The sequence below is a fragment of the Salvelinus fontinalis genome, chromosome 14 (genome assembly GCF_029448725.1).
Source record: "Salvelinus fontinalis isolate EN_2023a chromosome 14, ASM2944872v1, whole genome shotgun sequence".
Classification (NCBI taxonomy): domain Eukaryota; kingdom Metazoa; phylum Chordata; class Actinopteri; order Salmoniformes; family Salmonidae; genus Salvelinus; species Salvelinus fontinalis.
Genome location: NC_074678.1, coordinates 47,066,506 through 47,094,489, shown reverse-complemented (window position 1 = coordinate 47,094,489; position 27,984 = coordinate 47,066,506). Strand labels below are relative to the sequence as shown.

The window sequence follows — 27,984 nt, the reverse complement described above, 5'->3', positions numbered from 1 at the left end:
CGATTCTTGTGAGAGAGAAGCGAGAGAGGGAGAGCGCTCCCACCCACAAAACATCCACAGAAAAACAGCAGCTTGAATTTCGCAAAAACATTAGGAAGACTTCCACTTGTACTGCCAACTGAAAAAAGGGCATGCACATTTTGGGTGCAACCAATCCAACAAAGGTTCATACAAGCAGAGAGCATTAATGGAGAACTGTCTCTGACCAGAGTGAACCCTTAACAAAACGGGCCCAAATACAAAAACATTGAAATGAACACCAAGTTTAGACTGCTGGAGGAGAATAATAAGAAAACCTACATCAACTATTGGGGAAGTGAGGTTGAAGGTCAGAGAAAGATGGAATGCGATTGAACATTGGAAGGAGACTTCACTTTAAGGCCTTTCCACACTCTATGTCGGATTCAGCCTTTTACGGTTATTATGTCACACTGTGCAATCTTACCACATTTAAATCTTGATATTAACCTGGCCAAATGGTACAATTTGCTTTAGTTTTGTCGTCACATTCTGCGATTGCCTTGCGGGACGACGGCAGCCGACGTAGGCTGCGCCAACTGCAGCGGTGCGTTTGATCTGCGCATGTGCCGACACCAGCAGCGCAAGCCTCTCTCTATGATTATGCGCGAGTGAAGTGAGTTCAGAAACACTGAAAAAAATGAATCTTCGAAATAGTTGTCACATACAAACGTTGTCTTGTTAGACAAGGTGTGACGATAGGAAGGAAGGAAAGAAGGAAGGAAGGAAAGAAAGAAAGAAGAAAGGAAAGAAAACGTTTATACTGATTTTCTGCGTTCATCAAGGTAGCTTGGTTTCAGATGTGTCATGTAACCAAGATTAACAGGGGATTCATTTCTTCTTGCAAAGCATGTAAATGTTAAAATCAAACTATTACATGAATCATACTATTCACAATAGGCTAATCGTATTATTTTGTATGCATACTCAGTGCCGGCCATGTTCCTATTGGTCAGTCACCGGGATCGGCTCGTAACACCAGCCACACTACACGATAAAGCAGCGTTTCCCAAACTCGGTCCTGGGGACCCCAAGGGTTCACGTTTTGGTTTTTGCCCTAGCACTACACAGATGATTCAAATGATTAAAGCTTGATGATTAGTTGATTATATGAATCAGCTGAGTTTGGGAAAGATTTCTGACACTGTCAGAACTTTGTCGGAGCCTACGAAGGCCAGCATCACGGAGTCGCCTCTTCACCGTTGACGTTGAGACTGGTGTTTTGCTATTTAATGAAGCTGCCAGTTGAGGACTTGTGAGGCATCTGTTTCCCAAACTAGACACTCTAATGTACTTGTCCTCTTGCTCAGTTGTGCACCGGGGCCTCCCTCTCCTCTTTCTATTCTGGTTAGAGCCGGTTTGCGTTGTTCTGTGAAGGGAGTAGTACACAGCGTTGTACAAAATCTTCAGTTTCTTGGCAATTTCTTGCATGGAATAGCCTTAATTTCTCAGAACAAGAATAGACTGATGAGTTTCAGAAGAAAGTGCTTTGTTTCTGGCCATTTTGAGCCGTTTCCAGCTACAATAGTCATTTACAACATTAACAATGTCTACACCGTATTCCTGATTAATTTTGTGTTATTTTAAATGGACAAAAATGTTGCTTTTCTTTCAAAAATAAGGACATTTCTAAGTGGCCCCAAACTTTTGAACGGTAGTGTCCATGCACAAAGTATTCCAGATAGTAGCTCATATCCCGCTCAAGGTCTTTGGGATAAGGTGTTGACATCCATGAATAAACAGAATATTCCAATTCCTAAGAATATGGGTTAAATGGAATAGTAACTGAAATACGGACACTGACTGTAGGCCTATAACATGTAACATAATATATTAATAACTCCTGCAGAATTATGCATTTCTTGCGGTATTTTTATAGAACAAATGTTAATTTTGTTTCAGGAACAAGAGTGGAGATATAGGATCTCTTTCTTTCAGCATCTCTTGAGAATTTGCGAATGCACGTGTAATGTGTCATCTTTGCACTGTTATGCAAGCGGACAGTATTCCAACCACATATAATATCAGCCCGGTCTCATAGACTAGACGTAATATAGTAAACGTAAATCAGAGCCTCAGAAATTAGTATGATTTGAAGGGTTTGGTATGGTAACATAAGACAAAAGGTTACTTAAGGCAACCTCTTAGATGTAAGCTGCATTGTTCTGGTACCGGTTCCGACCGACAATATATATATATATACACAAATATTTTTTTCTCTTTAGTATTATAGCTACGATTCTTATCGTTGTCGCTGTTGTTTTCATAATTTTTTTGTGTATCACTTCGCTTTGGCAACATTGACCTTGTCATTAATGCCATTAAAGCATACTGAATGAGAGAGAGAGAGAGAGAGAGAGCGAGAGACAAACGAATCAAAGCTAGGCGATATAACTAACTGGACTGAAAGCCTCTGGAAAGATCAGTTGAAACAAAGTGAATGCTTCTCTCAATGCTTGTCCTTGGGCAACACGGCTACAGAACATTCAATTAAATAGCAGGCGACTCCTTTGTTCTGCGGTGGCCTGAGGCTGCTGCGTGTTCCCAGAAGACTAAGGAGAATGGCAGTGAGAGAGAGAAAGAGAGAGAGCTAGACCACTCTCTGCAGTGTGTCTCTCACCTCTAGCTGAGACAATGCACTGTAACTTCAAATAAACCGAGCAGAGATCGACTACAACAGACTGGGCAAACAGCAAATCAATTAAAAGTTGACACTTTATTTGAATAAAGGCAGACCTTGGCTCGTGTCATGCCGTTTTCATTAGCCCATATCTAATTCCAATGTCAAGCTAACGTCCGTCTTGGTGACCGTTGTTGACGGTTGACATAGAAACCAGTTCACCTAACCAGTCACACACCCCTGAGTAGAGTTAGTCATCTTACCAGCTGTGTATCTTTGCCCCCTACGATGCTGAGGCCCAGGCCAGAGCGACCCTTGGCGATCTCTATGACTACCTCCTGGCCTGGAACGATAGGACACGTGGCTGGGTCTACTGGAGGAAAGATGGAGAGAGAGTTTCTGTAATAAAACGTCACGGCAAACAGAGTTGCTGTTTTTGTTGGACGGCGTCATATTTCTAAGGAATTTAAAAGCAGATGTTGACTTACAAGGTGTTGCACAGAGAATTGAATATTAGACAGTTGAGTAAAAGGCTCAGGCCTGTACTGTGAATGGACTGCTAGTTGTGAGTGTGAGGTTAGGAGGGTTAGAGGGGGGGGTCCATACCTTTGCTGCAGTACTCAAAGTCTGGACCGGTGCAGGAGGGCAGGGAGGCGGCATGGGGGGACACCAGCCCTCCGTCCACACCGCTCACCATTGGCACCTTACTGGAGCTCTGCGAGACCTTGGACAGGCTGGCATTCTACGCAGAACAGAAATCGTAGTCAATATTTTACCAGATCTTTGCCCAGACAACGAGTTGTGAATAACTGAATAATGCATTTTACTGTTCAATTTGAAACACGAGTTGTCTGATACTATGAGCTCGTTCTGCTTCACTCTCCCTTCCCCACAGAGTGGAGTCCAGTGCCCTACATGCAGTGCTGTGGAATGCCCTACATTGCCTCGTGTATAATAGGTTACCCAAATCCACTGTCATGCTCACCTGCTCCAGGAGGGCCTTGGCATCCGGCACAGGCACACTCTCCGAAGACTCAGCCCCCTTCTCAGAGGCCTTGAGCTTCTGCGGAGAGCACATAGAAGTACATGCATGAATACACACACACGGTCACAGGATTGAATTGACTAGTGCCCTATGTCTATGTATGTAAGTTATGCCTGGAGAACTTCAAAACGGAAAGTATATTTAGGGGGGGTGCTGAAGTGTCTGCCTGGTGTTCATGCTTGACTTTTAAGTTGCTCAACTAATTCAGAACTGAGAAACCAAGTCAGTAAACAAGTACGTAAACAAGTCAGTAAAAAAAGTCAGCTGCAAAAGTCTGCACCCTGAGGCTCACAGAGCTGGACGAGACGTGTATGGTGCAAAGAGGAAGTGTCACGGGGGCTTCCTGTCAGCTGACCTTGGAGGCGGTCTCTCCCTCTCGGAGGCTCTTGAGTGTTGTTTCTCTGGAGATGAGCTCCGTAGCTGTGCTCCCACTGGAGCCGGCACTGGACTGCCCCTGTGTGTGTGTGTGTGTGTGTGTGTGTGTGTGTGTGTGTGTGTGTGTGTGTGTGTGTGTGCGTGCGTGCGTGTGTGTGTGGTGTGTGAGAGAGGTCCGAGCCACAGAAAGATCACCACACTGGCAGACATTTTTACGAAAAAGACAGATGGAACACTTCAAAAAACTTTCTTTTTTTTTTGCAACGGAAAACAATCATTTCTTATTGGACCAGGTCCAGGTAATACCTTCCTGTTCCCGTCCGCTTTCGTACGTTTGGTGCCTAATTAACACGACCCAGGACAGGTAAGAATGTGGGGAGTGGAGCCTCTTACCTTGCTGATGGAGATGGAGGACTCCAGGGGGCCCCTGCTGAGGACCAGGCTCTCTGGAGGTTGGGGCTTCTCTGTGGGGGCCAAGGCTGATACCGCTGCTGCTGCTGGTGGTGTGGGGGGATGAGCCTGGGACAATGATAATCAAAATGATGATTATGGTGGTGATACATGGGGGAAAAAAACACATTCAAAAGTAGAACGTTGTCAACAGCACTGTCATTTCCTTCAATTGAATAACAGTCCATATCTTCAGGTAAGTGCACTGATCGGACATGCACAAATCAAAACGTGCATGTTTTGGATAAGAAGGCTCCGTTTTGGACCAAGGGCCAACGATTTCAGCTCGATGTCGGTTGTAGTTCTGTTTGCTTTTGGAAGTGCGTGTGTGTTTAGGCCCAAGCAGATGCTATCGCATAACGTCATGGCTAGTGCCACGCTCTCAGCTTTTGGATGACCACACGGCCATAAGAGTGTGTGTGTGTGTGTGTGAATAAGACTCACCTCAGTGGAGGAGAGGACAGAAGGAGGAGTTGGGAAGGGGGGAACGGCCATCTGGTTGATAGCATCTTCATTCCTATAGGGCGGGAGAGAGAGAGAGAGAGAGAGAGAGAGAGAGAGAGAGAGAGAGAGAGAGAGAGAGAGAGAGAGAGAGAGAGAGAGAGAGAGAGAGAGAGAGAGAGAGAGAGAGAGAGAGAGAGAGAGAGAGAGAGAGAGAGAGAGAGAGAGAGAGAGAGAGAGAGAGAGAGAGAGAGAGAGAGAGAGAGAGAGAGAGAGAGAGATGAGAGAGATGAGAGAGATGAGAGAGATGAGAGAGATGAGAGAGATGGAGAGAGAGATGAGAGAGATGGAGAGAGAGAGAGAGAGATGGAGATAGAGAAGGTGCTATTCAATAGAATTGCATTAGCAGTAATCAATGGTGTGGAAAGTGTGAGGTGAAGACCGCTGCATTGGAAGGGATGCCAAGGTTAATGGGTGCATCTCATCCTGTGTACCAGAGTGTGGTATTAACACGGACTGTGTGTGTGTGTGTGTGTGTGTGTGTGTGTGTGTGTGGTGCTTGGTCAGGACAGCAGAGAGAGACATCAGGTATAAAGCTGATCAAGAACATCATTTCCATTCATCTAGATCAATATCCCCCTGACCTTAGGGAAACATATGAAGGAAGCTCAATGGGAAAGGAAGCTAGGGTCCTATTCATTATTCATACTGTAGCAACAAACAAAAAACGGGAGAGTTTCTTATTGGACGTTTGGTTAGTTCTTCCCTGTTTCAGTCAGTTTCTCTTCCATTTTGTGCCTAGTGAATACGACTCAGGTACACACAGCCGACCACAGGCCCAGTTCAAAATGGACAACTTGCACCATTGCACTTGTGGAATGATGACTAAAGTGCTAATCAGAGGAGTTCAAAATGTGTACGCATCCGCACAGCCGTGTTCTAGAATGTTGGGACTGTTGGCTTTTACACTTTCTCAGAATCTCAGCGTGGCTCAAGCAATTCAAATGAATAGAAGCCGCTTAAGCGGAGCCGCATTGGTTAGGAATTTTGGGGAGGTGCACGGTTGGGGCAGTGGGTCCCCCCACGGACGGTGGTCTCAGAGCCGCGTAGATACAGTATGTCACAATGGGCCGCCGCCTCTGCAACTGTGGACACCGAATTAGCATTTAGACATGTCGGACTATATGCTTATACATATCCAATCCTTTCAGATTTACAGGAGTGCCTCGGGGGGCTGAGGGTGGGATTCTGGGGGTTGAGGCTTGTGATTCTGGTAACATCTGCAGGGGACAAATGGAAGCTAGGATGGAGAAAGCCAGAGTAATGCTCGGTTTGGGATTGAGAGGGCCAACCAGGCTAGACATTCATCATCTCTCACATCAGGCGATTTGGACTCGACGGCTGCGATAGCACCACCTGAGCCCAACACAACCCCCGTACAACATGCGTGCTCAACATTGCATGGTCAGGGTAGACTTTATGCTCACTCTTTCTCTGAAGAGAATGGTCTCCATTGAAAACAATGGCTTGACACAAATTGGTATAATAATCAGTTATATTGATAACGATTATAGCTATATTGATAACAATTACCCTGTATTGGTTACCAATAGCAAAGATAATTAGTTGAGGAAGTTATATAATTACGGTCAATGTGCTATGAAATTCAAGTCAGTCACTTCAGGGGGGAAAATAAAAAATATAAAACGTATTTTTTTTTTTTTTTTAATTTAAGGAATCTGCAACACAAATATGTATCCTTCCACAGGCCAGCGTTCTCCAGTTCTTTTACGTCTTCCTTTCCTCACCGCCTACATGGGACCTATTTTGCATATCTTTTCTCTTTCCTTTTGTTCAAACCTATTTCATTCCCTCTCCGTTTGTGAGGTAACGGAATCTCCCGGCGGCAGCTGACGAAGCCAGTCATTCATGTGCTCTCGGAGAAGAAGAAATCTGCTCCACCGCTGCCGCCAGTGCGCGTGAATCCTGCTGTCACCAGTCCGCACACTCTTCAAAGACAGCTGTTGAAATTGTGTGTACACTTGGAACAGCAAACAAGGGGAAAACAAAACAGTTTGGCGACGCGTTTGTTCATGCCACCTCAGGGGACTACTGCGAGACGAGGACGCGAAAAATGTCAAAGCCGACAGATATGACAGAGCACCCCAGGTGAGTGCCTGAGAGACACGGGATGAGGGAGGAGAAGACGAGTCAACAATCACTCCCTATTGTATGCAAACGGCTCCGAGTGGATTCGACAATAAGCGTTCGGGTTACTAATGGTCTGCAGATGGCAGAGGAGACACCTTCATGGATTCACGAGGCATACACAAAAAGCCCATGGGGTAATTGACAGGAGTTGCTTGATTTATGAACTTTTCTACGTAGTCTAACCATCTGGGTCTTAGTTTCTATTACCAGAAATACACACGAACGGGGTAAAGTAAAGAGAGACAGACAGTTCCAATTTGCTCCGTACCCCTTCACCATGGCCCTATGTCTGTAAGGTGGAAGCAATGTGGTGGACGATCAACCACTACACTGCTTATACCCACGCAGAGCATTAAGATCTGCACAAATTGAAGGATTAGGGCCAACGGGAAGGGAGCGAAATAGGGCCGGCAGGTGCTATGGACTGTTGAGAGGTAAAAGTGGTTCACCATGTGCAGCAGAAGAGAGTGAGTGAATGCATTTCTTCCGGTGTCGTCCTATAGGATAGTTCCTTCTTGCCGTGTGATACAGTATGTCACTGGAGGCAGCGTCAAAGAGGTCATCAACTGTCAGTCTAATGGGTGGTTCAGTATGCGAAGGTTAGAGACCCACAGAGATAAAGAAGAGGAAGAAGATGAGGATACTTGTCTTTGGACCGTGTCTTGACCGCTCTGCCGCCCCTTTATTTTCTCTACCGTCCTTGTCCTCTCATCTCCTCTCTTGTAATCTCCCCCTTCGATCTGGTTGCAGTCAAAACCGGTGGGGGTGCGCACATAAATCTGTCCCGTGGTTTCTCTTCACTTTATCCTCTCCTCTCTTAGACAGACGGTCAGACACAGCCAAGAAAAGCAGGAGCTTCTGGCTTCTCCAATCCACAAGGAGGGTCCTCAGCTAGCCCAGACCAGCAGTCAGTGATGATATCCAGCTATCCTTCCAGTTCAACCCTCAAGTGGTTATGTGTGGTGGTTCCCCCAGTTCATGTGTGCAGGTACCCTCCTCTCTCCCTCTTCCCACCCCCTTCTTTTCCCGTCTTCGCCTCTCTCTATCCCGCTCTCTCGCGATACTCGTTTTTTCTCCGCCTCTCTCACGCCATTTATCTACCTCCCTCTCCCCCACTCTCTTCCTCCCTCTCTCCACTGTTATTCTCTACGCCCAGTAAGTGACCCTTTTCCAATTACATTTAATGCTTTTGTTCCCTCTTCCACCAAGGGGATGGTAGGGACAGTGGGAATTTATCAATCAATCAATCAATCGTTTCTTGTGTTGCCTCATCCCCACACATCCCCGTTCTCCCACAACTAAAATAAGACAATGTGGCCAATCCATGGTAAGCTGACAAAGTCGTAGGACGTGTTGTTTGCGTGTGTGTGTGTGTGTGCGTAAACGAACACGCTCACTGGCGTCACAGCACTAACTCACTCAATGCGAGGCTGGATGAGCGAACGGGAGCTGGGTGGGCTGACACTTTACCATTTGCGTTCCTAGTCGGACCTTTTTCTTCCTGTCTGCAGCCTGGCCGGCGCCAGCTGATGTTTCATGGCGATATGGCTACGAGGCGCCCTATCCTTTCGACGTCCCACCGCTCATTGCCAAACAAACTTTGACTCAATATAGCATTTTTTGAGCCACCCCTCCCACCAACCTTTTTAAAGGAGTTTGTCACCAAACCCCTGAGCACGTACTGACCTATTCTGCTCCAACTGTGAATTGGCTGCAATCTAATCACAGCTACTGTGAAACCTGGAGGAAACGGAGGAAAACAAAACGCTGAATACTGGACTGCAGAGTGCACACGACCAGTGGGACAGAAAAAAGTGAATTTCAATAAATCTGAAAACCAACATCTGATGAGGATGGAAAATCCCTATCAACCTAATTTTGTGTGTGTGTGCGCATGCATGCGTGTGATTGAGATGTGTCCGCTCTCCTCATGTTTATGACAAATCAACAGTATTCAGGGGCACTGAAGGACAAAGTCCTCCAAATGTCAACAGTATGACCAAGCGATTTCTTCCTGTTCGCTCTACCTCGGTAACTTGCGCTCTTGCACTTGAGACCTGGGTGGGTCGGACAGCGACAATATGCCTGCATCCCAAATGGCACCCTATTCCCTATATAGTGCACTACTTTTGACCAGGGCACATAGGGTTCTGATGAAAAGTAGTGCACTACATTTGTATTGGTATTTATTATTCATTGGGCTCTTGGTCAACTCCCTGACCAAGGCTCGTCACCCCCAATTGCTCAGTTTGGCTGTGCGGCAAGCTCTAGGAAGAGTCTTGGGGGTTCCAAACTTCTTCCGTTTATGAATGATGGAGGCCACTGTGTTCTTGGGGACCTTTAATGGAGCAGAATCTTTGGTACCCTTCCCCAGATCTGTGCCTCGACACAATCCTGTCCAATCAATTGAATTTACCACAGGTGGACTCCAATCAAGTTGTAGAAACATCTCAAAAATGATCAATGGAAACATGATGCACATGAGCTCAATTTCAATTCCGAGTCGCATAGAAAAGGGTCTGAATACTTATGTAAATTAGGTCATTCTGTTTTTATTTTTTAAATATATTTGCAAACATTTCTAAAAAACTGTTTTCGTTTCGTCATTATGGGGTATTGTGCGTAGATTGAGGACATTTTTTATGTAATCAGTTTTAGAATAAGGCTGTAACGTAAAAAAATGTTGAAAAAGTCAAGGGGTCTGAATACTTTCCGAAGGCACTGTATGTCAATCTGGTCCAAACCTCTCGCAAATCACTCCCGTCCGCTTAGCAGCATGCCGCTGCCTTCGGGTTCCACGACTTGTGACATGCGACCAGCAATGATCGAAACACTCTTATTGCTGTTCTCTGTCTACTCCACGACAGGATGGAGGAGGAGAAGTAGATGGAAACGACTTCCTTGGCAGGCAAGTTCCAGGTAGCACGGGCCATTCGTATAGGGACAGATGACAAGGCAGGGACACATCCATTAGCCCCGAGCAGAGTCCTACCGTAGGAGTGGAGAATGAGAAAATTCCCATTTGCTTTTTCACCATAAGTTTGCGCATAATTGAGATTTGTTTGCTAAGCATAACAGTATGGCTCCCGAGTGGCAGTGCCTTAGACCGCTGCGCATCTCAGTGCTAGCGGCGTCATTACAGACCCTGGTTTGATTCCAGGCTGTACCACAGCCGGCTGTGATTGGGAGTCCCATAGGGTGGTGCACAATTGGCCCAGCGTCGTCCGGGTTTGGCCGGGTTAGGCCGTCATTGTAAATAAGAATTTGTTCTTAACTGACTTGCCTGGTTAAATAAAGGTTAAATAAAGGTTAAACAAATAATCCCCCGCTAGCAAACAATCGCCACATTGGAACTTCGGAGTGTTAACACATATGGAATAGGGTGTAATTTGAGACACGGACTTATCTTAGAGTAAAACCCATTATTTGACTCTGCCATTGCCACGAGAGACGCATAACTTAACAGACGTGGTTGAAAGCTGCGCCGATAACCACAAGCTCAGAATGACAGCACTGCCGTGTTCCATGAAGTGTCACCATGGACGTGTCAATTCCGTGGAATACAAAAAGGACACCTTAAACACTGATTCCGTGCTTGCTATACATGACGTTTTAGTTGTCAGCCAAAGAGGCTGCCTAGCGGCCAGACACTTCAACAGAGAACCTCACGTCGGCGATGAATTAATCAGCATGTTGTTATATTTTCCGCAGCCTTTTTCCCGTCAGCAGCTCAGGAATAATGGATGTGCTGCTCACTGATGCCATGTCTGTCGTTCACATTTTGACAGCCGTCATAACGGCCTGCTTATGCACTTCCCTTGGCCATTATTCACAACGCGTCGCAGAGTGTGGATCACTTTGGCCTTTTAAAGCATATTGAATAAAATGACAGACAGGGGGGACCAGCACTCCTACTCTGATGCTTTATGGATATGAGCCCTAGACACCATCCTAGGCCTCCCTCTCTCCCTTCAGTATGTTTAATATGTGTGGAAAACACAGGTGATTGGGCTCCGGCCCACTGTGTTCAATTACAGGGACTTAAGGATGGCAAGAAGCGGCGCGTGGCATGGGGAGGAAATTAAGTGCTGCGTCGCCGTCGTGCTCTGTGTGCTCCTCGCTCCCCAGAGAGATGATTAGGCACTAGAGGCAGCAGTGAGAGGGGGTGGGGGGATATGGAAGAGGTAAAGAGAGGGATGGAGAGAGAGTTTGCAAGAGCGATTAAGACAAGAAACAGAAGGTTTGAGAGCGGGGGACGGCTATGGTGAGAGAGAGGAAGAATGACAGAGGTACGTGAGAGAGCAAAAACAAATAGCGGGAGGTAGAGTGTGAGGTAGAGCGGGAGCGGTAGAGTGAGAGGTAGAGTGTGAGGTAGAGCGGGAGCGGTAGAGTGAGAGGTAGAGTGAGAGGTAGAGCGGGAAAGGCAGAGTGTGAGGTAGAGCGGGAGCGGTAGAGTGAGAGGTAGAGTGGGAGAGCAGGAGCGGTAGAGTGAGAGGTAGAGCGGGAGAGGCAGAGTGTGAGGTAGAGCGGGAGAGGCAGAGTGTGAGGTAGAGCGGGAGAGGCAGAGTGTGAGGTAGAGCGGGAGAGGCAGAGTGTGAGGTAGAGCGGGAGAGGCAGAGTGTGAGGTAGAGCGGGAGAGGCAGAGTGTGAGGTAGAGCGGGAGAGGCAGAGTGTGAGGTAGAGCGGGAGAGGCAGGGTGTGAGGTAGAGCGGGAGAGGCAGGGTGTGAGGTAGAGCGGGAGAGGCAGAGTGTGAGGTAGAGCGGGAGAGGCAGAGTGTGAGGTAGAGCGGGAGAGGCAGAGTGTGAGGTAGAACGGAAGAGGCAGGGTGTGAGGTAGAGCGGATGAGGCAGGGTGTGAGGTAGAGCGGGAGAGGCAGGGTGTGAGGTAGAGCGGGAGAGGCAGAGTGTGAGGTAGAGCGGGAGAGGCAGAGTGTGAGGTAGAGCGGGAGAGGCAGAGTGTGAGGTAGAGCGGGAGAGGCAGAGTGTGAGGTAGAGCGGGAGAGGCAGAGTGTGAGGTAGAGCGGGAGAGGCAGAGTGTGAGGTAGAGCGGGAGAGGCAGAGTGTGAGGTAGAGCGGGAGAGGCAGAGTGTGAGGTAGAGCGGGAGAGGCAGAGTGTGAGGTGGAGAGGCAGAGTGTGAGGTAGAGCTTGAGAGGCAGAGTGTGAGGTAGAGCGGGAGAGGGGAGCAGCAGAGTGAGGTAGAGCGGTAGAGTGTGAGGTAGTGCGGCAGAGTGTGAGGTAGAGCGGGGGAGTGTGAGGTAGAGTGAGATACAGAGGGATAGAGGGAGCGGTAGAGTGTGAGGTACATGGGGAGGTAGAGCGGGAGAGAAGGAGCGGGAGAGCGGGAGAGAAGGAGAGAGGGAGCAGTAGAGTGGGAGAGAATGAGAGAGGGAGCAGTAGAGCAAGAAATAATGAGTAATAAGACGGAACCGAGCGAGTGCAGTCAGTTCTGTGTCTCAAATGGCATCCTATTCCCTATATAGAGCCCTGTGGACCCTGGTCAAAAGTAGTGCACTATATAGAAAATAGGGTGCGATTTAGTATGTAGAAGGTCAGTGGCTGGCTTCATAGCTGGTGTTTGAGTGGACGGATATTGAAGCCCAGTTAATGAGACTCCACTTCTCCCTCTCTCCTTTCCTCATTCTCTCTGCCTCCCTCATCCTCTCCCTTCCACATGAGCCGATAAGACAAATCCCCAAAATTACACAGAGGTTGTCGTCGTACGTGGGGTTTATTTGCCTTCCTTGGGTAATAGTGGCCATAGATGACAAGGAGCGATGGTGCCACCAGCCTGATGGTCTTGTCAGAGCGTAACATATGCATTCTGTCAACGTTGGCTGAGGGAGAAAATAGCCTTCAAATGTTAAAATGGTTCTAAGAACGTCCCCCTGAAGGGTAGAATATCTTATTTCTATAGAGCGGATGGTTATTTGGCACGACTGTGGAGGAGGAACTAAAGAAAAAAGGTACAACTGTCCTCTAGTACTGTTGGCCCCCGTAATCGACAGCTTGTACACTGAGAAAGGATGGTACCAAAATAGCATCACTTTGCTCTCTCACTCAAAGGGAGCATAAACAGCGGTTGTTGAGTAAAATGTAGGCTCTCTCCCCCTCCCTCCTTCAGTTAATTAAAATGATAACTCAACATACAGGTACCTCAGATTTGTAAGCAGAAACAATTGGGGTGCAATTCTTTTACCTCAGCTAACTGCCTCACAAAACGATCGCATCTCGATTCCCCCTTGTAACCCTTGCCGCTGCAGTAAACGTTATCGTCTATAGAATTACACATTTATTTCAAGAGAAAGCAATTTATCTTAGATTTTTGGTCCATTGAGCCATGCCTCCATTTAGAGAGCAATGACCATATAAAACATCACGTGGTTCAGTACTTTTGTGTTGTAGAACGGTACGTCGGAGTGACTTCCAAATGTCCTCCAGCTGCGTCACAAGGCGTCTCGTTAAGGTGGTCAAGCACAAAATGAACTCCTTCATCCCTGTCACAAGAAGAAGCCTGTGCTGGAATGCTTGTGGGAGTTAAACGGTAAAAAAATGGAAGAAATGCTGAACTATGGCTGCTTTTGTTGAATGGAGTGGCGAGGCTTAAAACCTGTTATGGCAAGCCAAAAAGTACATGGACAATGTAGTACGATAACTACAGTGCATTTGAACAGCATTCAGGCGCCTTGACTTTTTCCACATTTGGGTACGTTACAGCCTTATTCTAAAATGGATTAAATCGGGGTTTCTTCTCATCAATCTACACACAATACCCCAGAATGACAAAGCAAAAACGGACATTTTTGGAAATGTATTAAAAATAAAACACAGCTATTTTCAGGTCGAACATTCAGAGATGTTCGATCGGGTTCAAGTCCGGGCCACTCAAGGTCATTCAGAGACTTGTCCCGAAGCCTGTCAGAGTGACCATCGGGTTCTTGGTCACCTCCCTGACCAAGGCCCTTCTCCCCTGATTGCTCAGTTTGGCCGGGTGGCCAGCTCTTGGTTGTTCCAAACTTCTTTCATTTAAGGATGAAGGCCCTGTGTTCTTGGGGACCTTCAACGCTGCAGCAAGTTTTTGGTACCCTTCCCCAGATCTGTGCCTCGACACAATCTTGCCTTGGAATTCTAGAGACAATTCCTTCGACCTCACGGCTTGGTTTCTGCTCTGACATGCACTGTCAACTGTTGGACCTTATATAGACAGGTGTGTTCCTTTCCAAATCATGTCCAATCAATTGAATTTACCACAGGTGGACTCCAATCAAGTTGTAGAAACATCTCAAGGATGATCAATGGAAACAGGATGCCCCTGAGCTCAATTTCGATTCTCCTAGCAAAGGGTCTGAATACTTACGTAAATAAGGTATTTCTGTTTTTTTACTTTCAATACACCTGTTTTTCCCTTTGTCATTATGTGGTATTGTCTGTAGATTGCTGAGGGAAAATTTGTATCGAATCCATTTTAGAATAAGGCTGTAACGTAACAAAAAATGTGGGAAAAGTCAAGGGGTCTGAATACTTTCCCCGAAGGCCCTGTATATGGAGACTGTATAGTGGCAAAGATGTTGCCAGCATGTTATGTAGCTTACCAAGTGGATTATTTCCCTCTTGACTCGCAGTCACGTATTAGCCTAGGTCTACTCCCGACCAAATGCCTGCGACTTGTCTTAATCAATCAACGTGATGTTGTTTCACTGAATCTCCCTCTATATTTGGTTAATTCTCTGGCTGGGCAAATAAGAGGAAGTGGTATAGCGCATCTATTTATTTGCCAATCTATCACTGATCAGAAACATTTAGCGTGCACTAGGTTAATGTAGCCTTAGATCAAGTGTTGGCCATTGTTTTTGCTCGATTGCGGAAAGCCCATCGGAGGTCATGAAATATGAACGCGAGACTCGCATGATTTTATAAAATAGGATTGCTGTTATTTTGTATGGGTATCATGATGAAGATACTCTCAATGTATGACCCAAACGCCTGCTCCCTAGCAAAGTGGAGTGAGGGTGGGAAAGAGATGAAACGCGGATTTAAAAAGCAAGGGCTTGCCTTGGGCTGTTTCAAAATGGAACCTTTTTTTTTATTTTTTATATGACAGCGATTCCATTTCAGTCGGTTATATTTCATTATATTCTTAGCCTACTTTAAAATATATTTGTGTTGACTGTGCTCATGGTAGCCTAAGTGCGTCTTGTCTGATTTAATGAACAAACTAACTACCGGTTTTAGGTGTCCCCTCCTTTTGAATAGGCGTTGACGCCCTTGGTCCCAGGGTCAGCTGACTAGCTTACCTGATGAGGATAATCTTGACCTTGGATGAGGAGCTCTTAATGATAGCTGAGGCGTTCAGGTGGCTGCGGCCATACAGGACCTGGTTGTTGATCTGATGGGGAGGAGGGAAGGAGAGAGTTGAACTACAATCCGTGTCATATTCATTACGGCACAACAGAACAAAATGTTTTCAACAGAGAAAAAAACGAAGATTTCTTATTGGATAAGTTCAGGTTTGCCCCTCACTGTTTCAGTCCGTTTTCTTACCTTGATGCATAATGAACACGACCCAGGTATTTATCATAAACAGGAATAAGGGATGGATTTAATGTATTTCTCTCTCTGACAAACACATAGCAACATAAAAGACTCAAACATGCATAAACACATACAGGCGTAAGCAAATACACACGTGTGCAGCAGAACACACACCACACACAGTAACCTTATAGATGGCAACAATGAGCATGATGCTTCCGCCCAAGTGTGACAACAGTGTTTAGTGGCAGCAGCCATTAGCACATGATTACTGATGTGGGCACACACCCACACCCACACTCACATTCACTTACCCTCCCCCCCCTAACTGAGACAGATTTTACTGAAAGGTCATTGAGCTCGCCTGCTAGCCCCCTACAATCAACACCTGCCTGCTACTCAAATGAGCACATTCAGTCGTATCCGCTACTTCCAAATGTTAAATCAATAGGCAATTCAGCATTCTGCAGATACGAATGGCCAGCACACAGCCCCAACACCTTGCTTTGGTGGAACAGCACATATCCGACTGGGGCTTAGATGGGCTCAGAGACACCGTATGCCTTGTTTGTGAGGGTTTTAGTGTGGGGTGTCAGTGTTCAGTGAGGGAGGGAGTGTGTGTGTTTGCGTGTGAGCACGTGGGTCAGCCTGTGACTAAATGTACGTGCGTGACTGTGTGTGTGTGTGTGTGTGTGTGTGTGTGTGTATGTGTGTGTGTGTGTGTGTGTGTGTAAAATGTGTACCAGCCTGTGAGTGATTGTTTATCTGTGTTTACAGTACAGTGCCTTCGGAGGGTATTCAGAACCCTTAACTTTTTCCACACTTTGATACGTTACAGCCTTATTCAAAAATGTACTCATTCATTTTTCTTCATCAATCGACACACAATACCCCATAATGGCAAAATATAAACTGTTTTTATAAATTGTTGCTAATTTATTAAAATAAAAACTGAAATATCACATTTACATAAGTATTCACATTTACATAAGTACCCTTTACTCAGTACTTTGTTGAAGACGCTACAAGCTTGGCACACCTGTATTTGGGGTGTTTCTCCCATTCTTCTTTGCAGATCCTCTCAAGCTCTGTCAGGTTGGATGCGGAGTGTCACTGCACAGCTATTTTCAGGTCTCTCCAGAGATGTTCCATCGGGCTCAAGTCCGGGCTCTGGCTGGGCAACTCAAGGACATTCAAAGACTCGTCTCGAAGCCACTCCTGCATTGTCTTGGCTGTGTGCTTAGGTCGTTGTCCTGTTGGAAGGTGAACCTTTGCCCCAGTCGGAGGTCCTGAGCGCTCTGGAGCAGGTTTTCATCAAGGATCTCTCTGTTCTTTGCTTCGATCCCGATTAGTATTCCAGTCCCTGCAGCTGAAAAACATCCCCACATCATGATGCTGCCACCACCATGCTTCACCATAGGGATGGTGCCAGGTTTCCTTCAGACGTGACGCTTGGCATTCAGGCCAAAGAGTTCAATCTTGGTTTCATCAGATCAGAAAATCTTGTTTCTCATGGTCAGAGTCCTTTAGGTGCCTTTCGGCAAACTCCAAGTGGGCTGTCATGTGCCTTTTACTGAGAAGTGGCTTCCGTCTGGCCACTCTACCATAAAGGCCTGATTGGTGAAGTGCTGAAGAGATGGTTGTCCTTCTGGAATGTCCTCCCATCGCCACAGAGGAACTCTCGAGCTCTGTCAGTGACCATCAGGTTCCTAGTCACCTCCCTGACCAAGACCCTTCTCCCCCGATTGCTCAGTTTGGCCGGGTGGCCTGCTCTAGGAATAGTCTTGGTGGTTCCAAACTTCTTCCGTTTAAGAATGATGGAGGCCACTGTGTTCTTGCAAACCTTCAATCGTGCAGAACATTTTTTATACCCTTCCCCAGATCTGTTCCTCGACACAATTCTGTCTCGGAGCTCTACGGACAATTCCTTCGACCTCATGGCTTGGCTTTTGCTCTGACATGCACTGTCAACTGTGGGACCTTATATAGACAGGTGTGTTCCTCCAAAGCATGTTCAATCATTTTAATTTACCACAGGTGGACTCCAATCAAGTAGAAACATCTCAAGGATGATCAATGGAAACAGGATGCACCCGAGTTCAATTTCGAGTCTCATCCCAAAAGGGTCTGAATACTGTTTGTAATTTTTACACTCAATACATTCTAAAAACCTCATTATGGGGTATTGTGTGTAGATTGATGACGATATGTTTTTATTTAATCCATTTTAGAATAAGTCGAACGTAACAATGTGGAAAAAGTCAAGGGGTCTGAATACTTTCCGAAGGCACTGCATGTGTGTGTGCATCAGCCTGTGACTGAGTGTGTGTGCGCGCGCGCATCAGCCTGTGTGTTGCAGTGGGTCGGGTCTCCCTCCCTCCGCTGTCGCTGCTTGTGGCGGTCCACATACATTTTTCATGGTGGCAGTGACATTGTTGTAATGAGCAGCGCGAGCACAACAGAGAGGGTGGGAGGAATGGAGAGAGAAAAAAAAAACAGAGGGTTGATGGAGGGAGGAGAACGGGATATGATGGAATGAGAAAAAGAAATGAAGAGGTCATAGTAACAGACTAAGGTCAGCTGACAACACGTCAGTTCCAATTCAACTCTTCCACGTTAGTGGCAATGTTTGTGGAAGACCATCTCAAACGAGCGTTTTGAAAAACCGACAGAACACTTCAGCCCCAGACTGACACATTTATAATTCACTGCATTCATTAGACACATACTCTGCCAGTCCCAGAGCTCAATCCCAGCAACGACTCTAATCAAACCAGAAGAATTAAATCAACCAGAAGAATTAATCGCATCTATTTTGCATGACTAATCCCCGCTTAGATTCATTAGTAGTAGGCCCACACTCAAGTTATTTTCATTCGTTGAGGAAGCAAGAGCAAATGCTTTTTTGCAATCTTCCCAGAAAGACAGAAAGAGAGAGAGAAAAGAAACTAAAAAGTAGAGAAACAGATACAGTATAAGTAAGTATAGAGGCACACTTTTTCTGCGTTTCTCTGAGGCAGACACACACACACACACACAGCCCCTATTCGCACACACGTGATGTGTTGTGATGGATTCTGTGGCCTGAGAGGAGCACTGGCCTCGGCATCAACAGTGACAGTGATGGAGCCGTTTCATTTTCTCCCTCAAGGGCTTAACAGGATAAGACTATTACAGGGAGGGAGGGAGGGAGCGAGAGAGAGAAAGGGCTGTGACGATCACAAATGAAAGAATGCATGCGCAGGGGACGGGAGAGAGAGAGAGAGAAAAAGAGGCAAGGAAGAGGGAATGAAGAGAGGTGAAAGAACAAGGTCAGACTATCCAACATGGCCTCTTTTATACTACCTTGTCCACCTAATCAAGCCCTGCAATTGGCTCATGTGTGCGTATGACTGTCTTTTTGCACACGTATGTGAGACAATATGCATGTGTGAGTTCGCACAGGTGTGTGTGTGCAGGTGTGTGTGTGACCCTTTCACCTCCAGCAGCTCGTCCCCAACACGGATGTTTCCGTTTTTGGCAGCGGGGCCCCCGGGGCTGATGCCCACCACGAAGATACTGAGGCAGGAGCGGTCGCGGTTGCCCGCCAGACTCAGGCCCAGGCCCTGGCGCTCTTTGTCCAGCTCCACACACAGCAGCTCCCCGCACAGCTCCCCGTAGCGCAGCCTGATCCGCTCTGAGGGAGAGCGAGGGCAGAGGAAGAGAGACAGGTGGTTATTTCTAATACTGTGTTTCAGGGCTGTAGAAAGTTGGAGGGGAAAGATTACACCGGCAGACCATTTATCTAGTCTCACACACACACATTAGAAAAGGTCTAAGGCAACCCTCCTGACTGAATTCTTGGCACACACATCCGTAGGCGGCACACACACACACACATTTCTTCTTTCTCTTTACTGTGATGACAATTTGACCTGTCCAGCCGGTGGAATACCCTGGCCTGTTCCAATATACACGAGTGCAATTATTATAATGACCATATCTCCCAACTTTCTGAAGAGCCACAGGGCTGCCTCCAATAAACAGAGGAACCTTTTCATCTCTGCTCTCTAGCTAAAGTCTAAGCTTTGCGTTCCAGTTTTATAATGCTAGCTAGTTTCTCTCGATCGCCGAGGACGAAAAGTAATTGCATGCAATGCAATAATCCCTATTGCAGCAGTATTCAAAACTCGCTTTGGATGCACCATTGCATTAGCCTGGGTACCAGTCTGTTTGTGCCATAATGTTACTCCATCGCATGGCAAACACGTCATGTTTGGAATGGCAAGGAGTTAACATTATAGCACAATCAGGGAGCAGGCTACCATTGCATTCCATCTTTTCAAAAAGTAGGCATTTATTTGGCCCACTGCATGTGCTTTTTTTGTTGTTGTACAAATCAATCCATTCTGGGGTACCCCAGGGCTATGTCCGAGTCCCACTGTAGAGCTGATAGATCTACACTGGTGCCAGGTTAGATAAGCTGTTATTTACTGTAATCCTCTGGCGTGGGTAAAGGGATGGCCGGGCAGACCACAGGCCTGTGTGTTCTCTCATCTCTCTTCCTTTCTTATTCCCCCCCCCCCCCCCCCCCCCCCCTTCGGTCAACGGCTAAGGCAGGGGAGAGCCGGGGTCCTGACTGAAAACCTTCAGTGGGTGTGTGTGTGTGTACGTGTCATGGAAACTAATCACGTCCGTTGACTTTTGATGGCGATGCTGTGTGTCCCGTTGAAGATACTAAATGCCCATCTTACGTGATAGGCAGCTGCCTTTGAGGGAAATTTAATCCTATCAAAAAAAATTACATTCACATCTTCTGCTTTCTGATCAAACAGCCCTGCGCATGTACGCTGGGTGTGTGTGTGTGTGTGTGTGTGTGTGTGTGTGTGTAGAAAGAGGGCAGAGAGAACATCTTCAAAGGAAACTTGGTCCTGCTGCAACACCTGTAAAGGGACAATCAGCAGTTGCTACATCCATCGTTGGACTAAATGAATGCTGTGTATCCAGTGATACTTGAAGACCATTCACTTAGAAATGCCTCATGAGCTCAGTTTAACTGTCACACTTCATGAGAACCAAAACACCAGCTTGTTTTACTCAGTTTGAAAACGTCAACAAAACACTATATACAGTTGAAGTCGGAAGTTTACATACACATTAGCCATATACATTTAAACTCAGTTTTTCACAATTCCTGACATTTAATCCGAGAAAGAATTCCCTGTCTTAGGTCAGTTAGGATCACCACTTTATTTTAAGAATGTGAAATGTCAGAATAATAGTAGAGAATGATTTATTTCAGCTTTTATTTCTTTCATCACATTCCCAGTGGGTCAGAAGTTTACATACACTCAATTAGTATTTGGTAGCATTGCCTTAAACAATTTAAACTTGGGTCAAACGTTTCGGGTAGCCTTCCACAAGCTTCCCATAATAAGTTGGGTGAATTTTGGCCCATTCCTCCTGACAGAGCTGGAGTAACTGAGTCAGGCTTTGTAGGCCTCCTTGCTCGCCAATGCTTTTTCAGTTCTGCCCACACATGAAAACATGGTTAAAACTATAATTTAACATGGTTAAAACTATAAGTCCTTGCATCCATATCCGTCTATGAATTGTTTTAGAGTGGTTACATATCTCCAGCCCTGTCCCTCAGCTTTTCACCGTACCAGGGGCGGGGTGGCCACTTTGTTATTGTTTCCACTTCTGATTACCCCTTTAAATCGAACCAACCGCAGAGAGACGGTTACTTCTCATGCGCAGCATTTCATTCAATTGAAAACGTTTCGAGAGGCATTTTTCAACTAAAAAGCACAAGCCAAGCATCTACTCTCTCACACATACACTAGTAAAAGTAAAAGACATGTAACTGCAATTGTCGTAACTGATTACTTGATACACACAAACCTGTGCATCTATGTTGTGTGTGTGCGTGAGAGTAGGGAAGAGAGAACACTTTCAAAAGGGAATTTGGTCCTGCTGGCAACATCATGAAAAAGCCACCCACTCCAGAGTTAACTTGATAGCACACAGATTCCTCCGTCCAACTCATTTATCCCATCACCTGATCGTCCATTCAGCAAACAGGTTCGCACGGGTCGTTATTTGGCGGAGACAAATGGGATGGATGCTTCCCAAACCACGTTATTGAGGCCTCCCGACAATAACAAGCCAACATTATTCCGACATTTTGATGGATGGCTGGGATTCATGACCCTGCTCACAAAACTCCTCACCTTTCATAATGCCGTCAGGCCCTATGACATGATGCACACTTAAATATCCCCCTTTCCTCTCCTCCCTTTTTATTTTCCTTTCTGTCCAGCATAGTTTTTCACTCCTGTTTTGATTAAAAACACAGTAAACATGAAGGGGGTGAGCGAGAGAAGAGAAGAGAGAGAAGAGAGTGACAGAACAAGGAGGGATGATATCTGTGACCTTTGAGTGTGACCCTCAATGTTTTAATTTTATTTTTTTATTGCAGAGAGAGATGGAAACAGAGGGAAAGAGGAAGGAGAGAGTGAGGGGGGGATGAGACAGAGGGAAGGAGGGAGAGATACAGGGAGGGAGAGAGATCTACATTCCAGTCACGCCGTGAGAAGAGTAATTAAAAGCCCAAAGAGGTCCATAAATTCCAACCGATAAAAATGAGGAGGAGAGAATCACTCCATGAGCGTCGGGGGAGGGGGGGGGGGGGTAATAAGGGAAAAGAGGAAGAGAGAGACCTTACTACATGGATGGGTTGAATGTAAGCGTAGGAGTGGAAAAGAGAGGGGAAAGAAGTGAAAAGAACAAGAGACCTTTGAGATAGTAACTGTGGATGGGTTGAGAAATGGCGAAAAGTAAGAAGCGAGAGGAAAAGAGGGAGGGCGGATGGGTTGAGGGGGAGAAAGGAGAGAAACTAAGGGGAAAGAGAAAGGAAGAGATGGAAGAAATTGAATGGGTTGAGAAAGGGAAGATGAGACATTTCTCTGCCTCTCTTCAGTCCTAAGAGAGGTAGCAAGATAGAGATGCGGACAGAGAGAAAATGAGGAACGTGAAAATGGAGGTGCAGGGTTCTGGTCCGAAAACCGCAACCCCAGAAACGTTGCTAGAACGTTTTATTAGGAGCGGTTTAAAACAGTTACAGGCTGTATCAGGGGTTTTAGTGACAACGCTTTGGCTGTGGAAAAAACAAAACCATAACTTCATCCAACAGACACACGGGATTTTGGGGGGGACAGTTAGCATAGTAGAATACACAAAGTGCAATTTCAACAGTTTTTCTCTAGTTATGACAGTCACCGAGAGTCATTGAATTAGCCCATGTCAATTAACAATTTTTCAATTGGTAAATTAGTCTAGCCGGATATAGTCTATCCAGCTACCTAAACTTGAGGTAATCATGCGAATTACAGAGGGCCCCCCCTTGATTTTGTTAAGTCACTCAGATATATTAAAAACTGCACATTCTTCTCTCCGCCCCATGGCAAAATGTGTAGAATTGCATGAAATTAGTTAGAAAATTGTAAAATCTTCTCACCGACCATGGCAAATGTCTAAAGTTTGCTGCAATTCTAAAACGACATTTCTCTACATCCAACAAAATGCCTTAAGGCCCCCAAAAGGCTAGAGCGAGAGAGTGTGTGTGTAGATGACAGGAAAAAGGGGAATTGAGTGGCATGACCGTATTTGATTGAATAGGCCCTTAGTGAGGCTGCTGGCTAAGAGGACCTGTGAATGATCCCGTGGAGAGAAGGAGTGGAAAAGGAGTGTCTGACAGAAGCTAGTCCCCGTTAGTTCGACACTTAGCTGTGGCATAGTAGCTGTGTTTAAGACTTCAGTTGGAGAGCGAGGGCGGGAGAGAGAGGGAGGGAGGGAGCAAGCACGTGCGGGAGAGACGATGGGATAGAGTGTCAGGTCATCAACGTCAGCATCTACTGGTTAATGAGGCTCCTCCATCACTGTCCAGTGCTCCACTACCATCGTAGGGCTGGGCAGTATGCCCTATTTAACTATATACCGGTATTGATAAATGGATAATGATTTGTGTTAATAATTACTTGTATAAAGGTATTTCAATGTTTGTTAAATATGTTAAGCCACTCGGCCGTGTGCAATGTTCGTTTTCATAGTTTACTCGGTTTTCTAATTGAGTCGTCACTCTCTCCCTCCCTCCACACACACACCAAGCCCCGTCTCCAGTCACTCAAGGAGACCAGTTCTTGCACTACCACGAGTCAGTCTGCATGGTCAACGCTGCAGTGCAGATGCAATGCTGCAGATGGTGACAATGATGCTGCTTTCCACTTTGCATCTTAAAATAAATTCACAAGTGCTCTATAATCACACTATTATTTTGTGTATTTTACTGTCCGCAAAAAGCTAGGCTTGTCTTTTCTCAGCAAGTTGTGGGTAAAATAAATCACGTTAGCCGCTAATGCTAATCGCGTGTTGGCTAGCTTCATCACAAACCACAAAATGTTAAAGGGGCAGTGCAGTCAAATACATGATTTTATATTAAAAATATACAGTACCAGTCAAACGTTTGGACACCTACTCATTCCAGAGTTTGTTTATTTGTACTATTTTCTACATTGTAGAATAATAGTGAAGACATCACAACTATGAAATAACACATATGGAATCATGTAGTAACCAAAAAGGTGTTAAACACATTAAAATATATTTGAGATTCTTCAAAGTAGCCACCCTTTGCCGTGATGACAGCTTTGCACACTTCGCATTCTCTCAACCAGCTTCATGACCTGGAATGCATTTCAATTATCAGGTGTGCCTTGTTAAAAGTTAATTTGTGGAATTTCTTTCCTCCTTAATGCATTAGAGCCAATCAGTTGTCTTGTGACAAGGTAGGGGTGGTATACAGAAGATAACCTTATTTGGTAAAAGACCAAGTCCATATTATGGCAAGAACCGCTCTAATAAGCAAAGAGAAACGACAGTCCATCATTGCTTTAAGACATGAAGGTCAGTCAATTTGGAAAGTTTATTCAAGTGCAGTCGCAAAAACCATCTAGCGCTATGATGAAACTGGCTCTCATGAGGACCGCCACAGGAAAGGAAGACCCAGAGTTACCTCTGCTGCAGAGGATAAGGTCATTAGAGTTAACTGTACCTCAGATTGCAGCCCAAATAAATGCTTCAGAGTTCAAGTAACAGATACATCTCAACATCAACTGTTCAGAGGAGACTGTGTGACTCAGGCCTTCATGGTCAATTTGCTGCAAAGAAACCACTACAAAAGGACACCAATAATAAGAAGAGACTTGCTTGGGCCAAGAAACACAAGCAATCGACATTAGACAGGTGGAAATCTGTCCTTTGGTCTGATGAGTCCAAATTTGAGATTTGAAGCATGGAGGAGGTGGTGTGATGGTGTGGGGGTACTTTGCTGGTGACTGATTTATTTAGAATTCAAGGCACACTTAACCAGCATGGCTACCACAGCATTCTGCAGCGATACATAATCCCATTTGGTTTGCGCTTAGTGGGATTTTCATTTGTTTTTCAACAGGACAATAACCCAACATACCTCCAGGCTGTATTAGGGCTATTTGACCAAGAAGGAGAGTGATGGAGTGCTGCATCAGATGACCTGGCCTCCACAAATCACAATCATTCGAGATGGTTTGGGATGAGATGGACCCCAGATTGAAGGAAAAGCAGCCAACAAGTGCTCAGCATATGTGGGAACTCCTTCAAGACTGTTGGAAAAGCATTTCAAGTGAAGCTGGTTGACAGAATGCCAAGAGCGTGCAAAGCTGTCATCAAGGCAAAGAAGAAGAATCTTAAAGAAGAATCTCAAATATAAAATCTATTTTGATTTGTTTAACAATTTTTTGGTTACCACATGATTCCATATGTGTTATTTCATAGTTGTGATGTCTTCAATATTAGAAAAAAGAAAAAAAAACTTGAATGAGTAGGTGTGTCCACACTTCGTGGGGGGATTTTGTTTGGGGGAGGGGTTCAGCCTGTTCAGGTAGGATGGAGTTTTTGGACCAGATCATGACATCACAATTGGATTATTCTGACAAATGACCAGTCACCTTTTATTTGCATATGTATCCTCCTACTTCGAAGGGGTAAGCGGGGTAGGCTCCAGTCTAGATGATCCTATCCGCCAATCAGGCCTGTGTATGTAAATATTTCTATCAATACACCCACACAATCAGACTGAGCATTTCAATGGCAAAAAGAGGTTCAGGGAAATAAATGATTTAGAAATATATTTTGAGTTATTTTCATGGAATAACTATGTCTAATAAATCACTGTTAAAGATTATTTAAAAAAAAATACAATTAAAAAGACTGGATGGGTTTTTTAACATGTTCGCACCATTGGTCTCAAGTTTGGCGGTGTTTGGGCTCATCTGTCTGTGTGTGTTCATGACACATTCTGCACAGAATGAGAATATTACTCCACGTTGATAAGTGAAATACTTTTCCTCTCCAGGCACTGTGAAGATGTGTTGATTGTGAAGAATCTGTGCATCTCCAACACGTACCATGGGCACATCCAAAATGGCACACTATTCCCTACAGATTAGTTGTTCCTGCCAAAACCAGCACCTGGGTCTAGAGACACTGCTGTGCACAGGGTGTTCATTCTTTTTTCTGTCTTTTTCGCTAACCATTTGATATTTGAGTCCGGTTGGCAGTAGAGGCTTTCATCGCAGTCAGCCGTTTGATTGTGGGGACCAATTTCAGTATTGAATTGAAAACATATTGCCGCAGAGAGCAAAAAGGTCAAAGGCCTGCAAGTTATTGTAGTGTTAAAATGCTTTGTTGACAGTCTGAGTTATGAAGAATGCCTAGAATCCAATGATGTAAATAGTTAATTTACAGTTAATTTATGATAGTTTTTATAGACTGGGGGGTTTGGATAAGAATACATATCGTGAACTCATCACTCTTCGTGACCTACACACACAGAGAGAGAGACACACACACAGAGAGAGAGAGAGAGACACACACACACACACACAGCGAGACAGACACACAGAGAGACACACAGAGACACACACACACAGAGAGACACAGACACAGCGAGACACAGACACACAGCGAGACACAGACACACACACAGCGAGACACAAACACACACACACAGCGAGACACAAACACACACACAGAGACACACACACACAGAGAGAGAGAGACACACACACAGCGAGAAACAAACACATACACACACAGAGAGACACAGAGAGAGATAGACACAGACACAGAGAGATAGACACAGACACACACAGAGAGAGAGACACACACACACAGGAGTGCTATAGCGTAACAGTCAACTCCACCCAGTAGGGTGGGAGGCAGGACAGCTGCTGCTGATTTAATTAGAGCTCTCTGCTTTACGCAGGGAACGCTGTGTTGCTATGTATGTGTGTGTGTGAGGTGAGAGGATGTATATGCACATAAGTGAGTTAACGAGAGAGCGAGAGCAAGTCTGTATGCATTGGTGTGTGTGTATATATGTGTGTGCACAGCCTGCATCTGGCACAAACATGTGGGTAGGGGGGGGGGGGCAGCTGAGACAAGGTGGGTGGAAGGAGACAGCAATAATCCAGCCATGATTGGGCTGTCGATTTACCAGTGGCCTGATCCCAAATAGACACACAAACACAGCTAATAGTCTCATACACACTAGGGATTATTTCCTTTCTCCATCATTTACCCCACGGGGTCAATTCAATTGAGGTGAGATCATCTCTATTGGAGGAGAGGATTAAGGGATGAGGGAGGCCCACAGAAATGTAGCCAAGACAGAAAAGGTCAGCATCCCAAATGGCACCCTATTGACTATTTCTCGTCCAAAGTAGTGCACTGTATTGGGAATAGGGTGCTATTTGGGACGCAACTAAAGATGGGACGAAAGAAAACAAACAAAAAATGACAAAGTGAAGAGATGGTTGGTTGGGCTGATAGATTACCAACAGTGTTTTTTTACTCAAAGGATAAAGGACCATGACAGTGTTCGTGTCTGGTGTTAAACCAGTGCATTTGTCAAACGAACGCTTGTTCGCAATTTCGACCTGTTAAAGCCGGGGATCTTCTATTTTCAAACCCTAGCGCCAGGATTGGTAACTTGCCCGTTTTATATGAGCTTGCTTGCGCTGAGGTGTGTTCTTAAAAAACGTACTCCAAAGTGCCAATTTCAGTATGCACTGGTGGGGATATTTAAGGCCAACCGAAAGCTGGTTGAATATCGGTAAAGCGGTTGGTTAGGGCATGGATTTTGACAGTGGAAGGGCAGCCTATCCAGCCAAAAATGTCTTAACGTTTAAACTGCCATTTAAAAAAATAAGTTTA

General features: G+C 45.6%; 1 protein-coding gene across 9 annotated transcripts in view; it reads right to left on the bottom strand.

Moving 5' to 3' along the window:
• The window catches only part of patj (PATJ crumbs cell polarity complex component), a 174,925-nt gene that overhangs the window by 17,774 nt on the left and 129,167 nt on the right, over positions 1-27,984 (bottom strand). For 7 of the 9 annotated variants that reach the window (XM_055862099.1, XM_055862106.1, XM_055862104.1 and 4 more), the window contains 8 exons: positions 19,170-19,366; positions 15,453-15,544; positions 4,953-5,025; positions 4,452-4,577; positions 4,039-4,137; positions 3,624-3,701; positions 3,245-3,380; positions 2,902-3,011 (listed from right to left, as the gene is read on the bottom strand). In XM_055862099.1, coding sequence (XP_055718074.1) covers positions 2,902-3,011; positions 3,245-3,380; positions 3,624-3,701; positions 4,039-4,137; positions 4,452-4,577; positions 4,953-5,025; positions 15,453-15,544; positions 19,170-19,366 — 911 coding nt within the window. The remainder of the gene's footprint in view (positions 1-2,901; positions 3,012-3,244; positions 3,381-3,623; positions 3,702-4,038; positions 4,138-4,451; positions 4,578-4,952; positions 5,026-15,452; positions 15,545-19,169; positions 19,367-27,984) is intronic. The other 2 variants (XM_055862101.1, XM_055862109.1) reach the window with 1 other exon arrangement.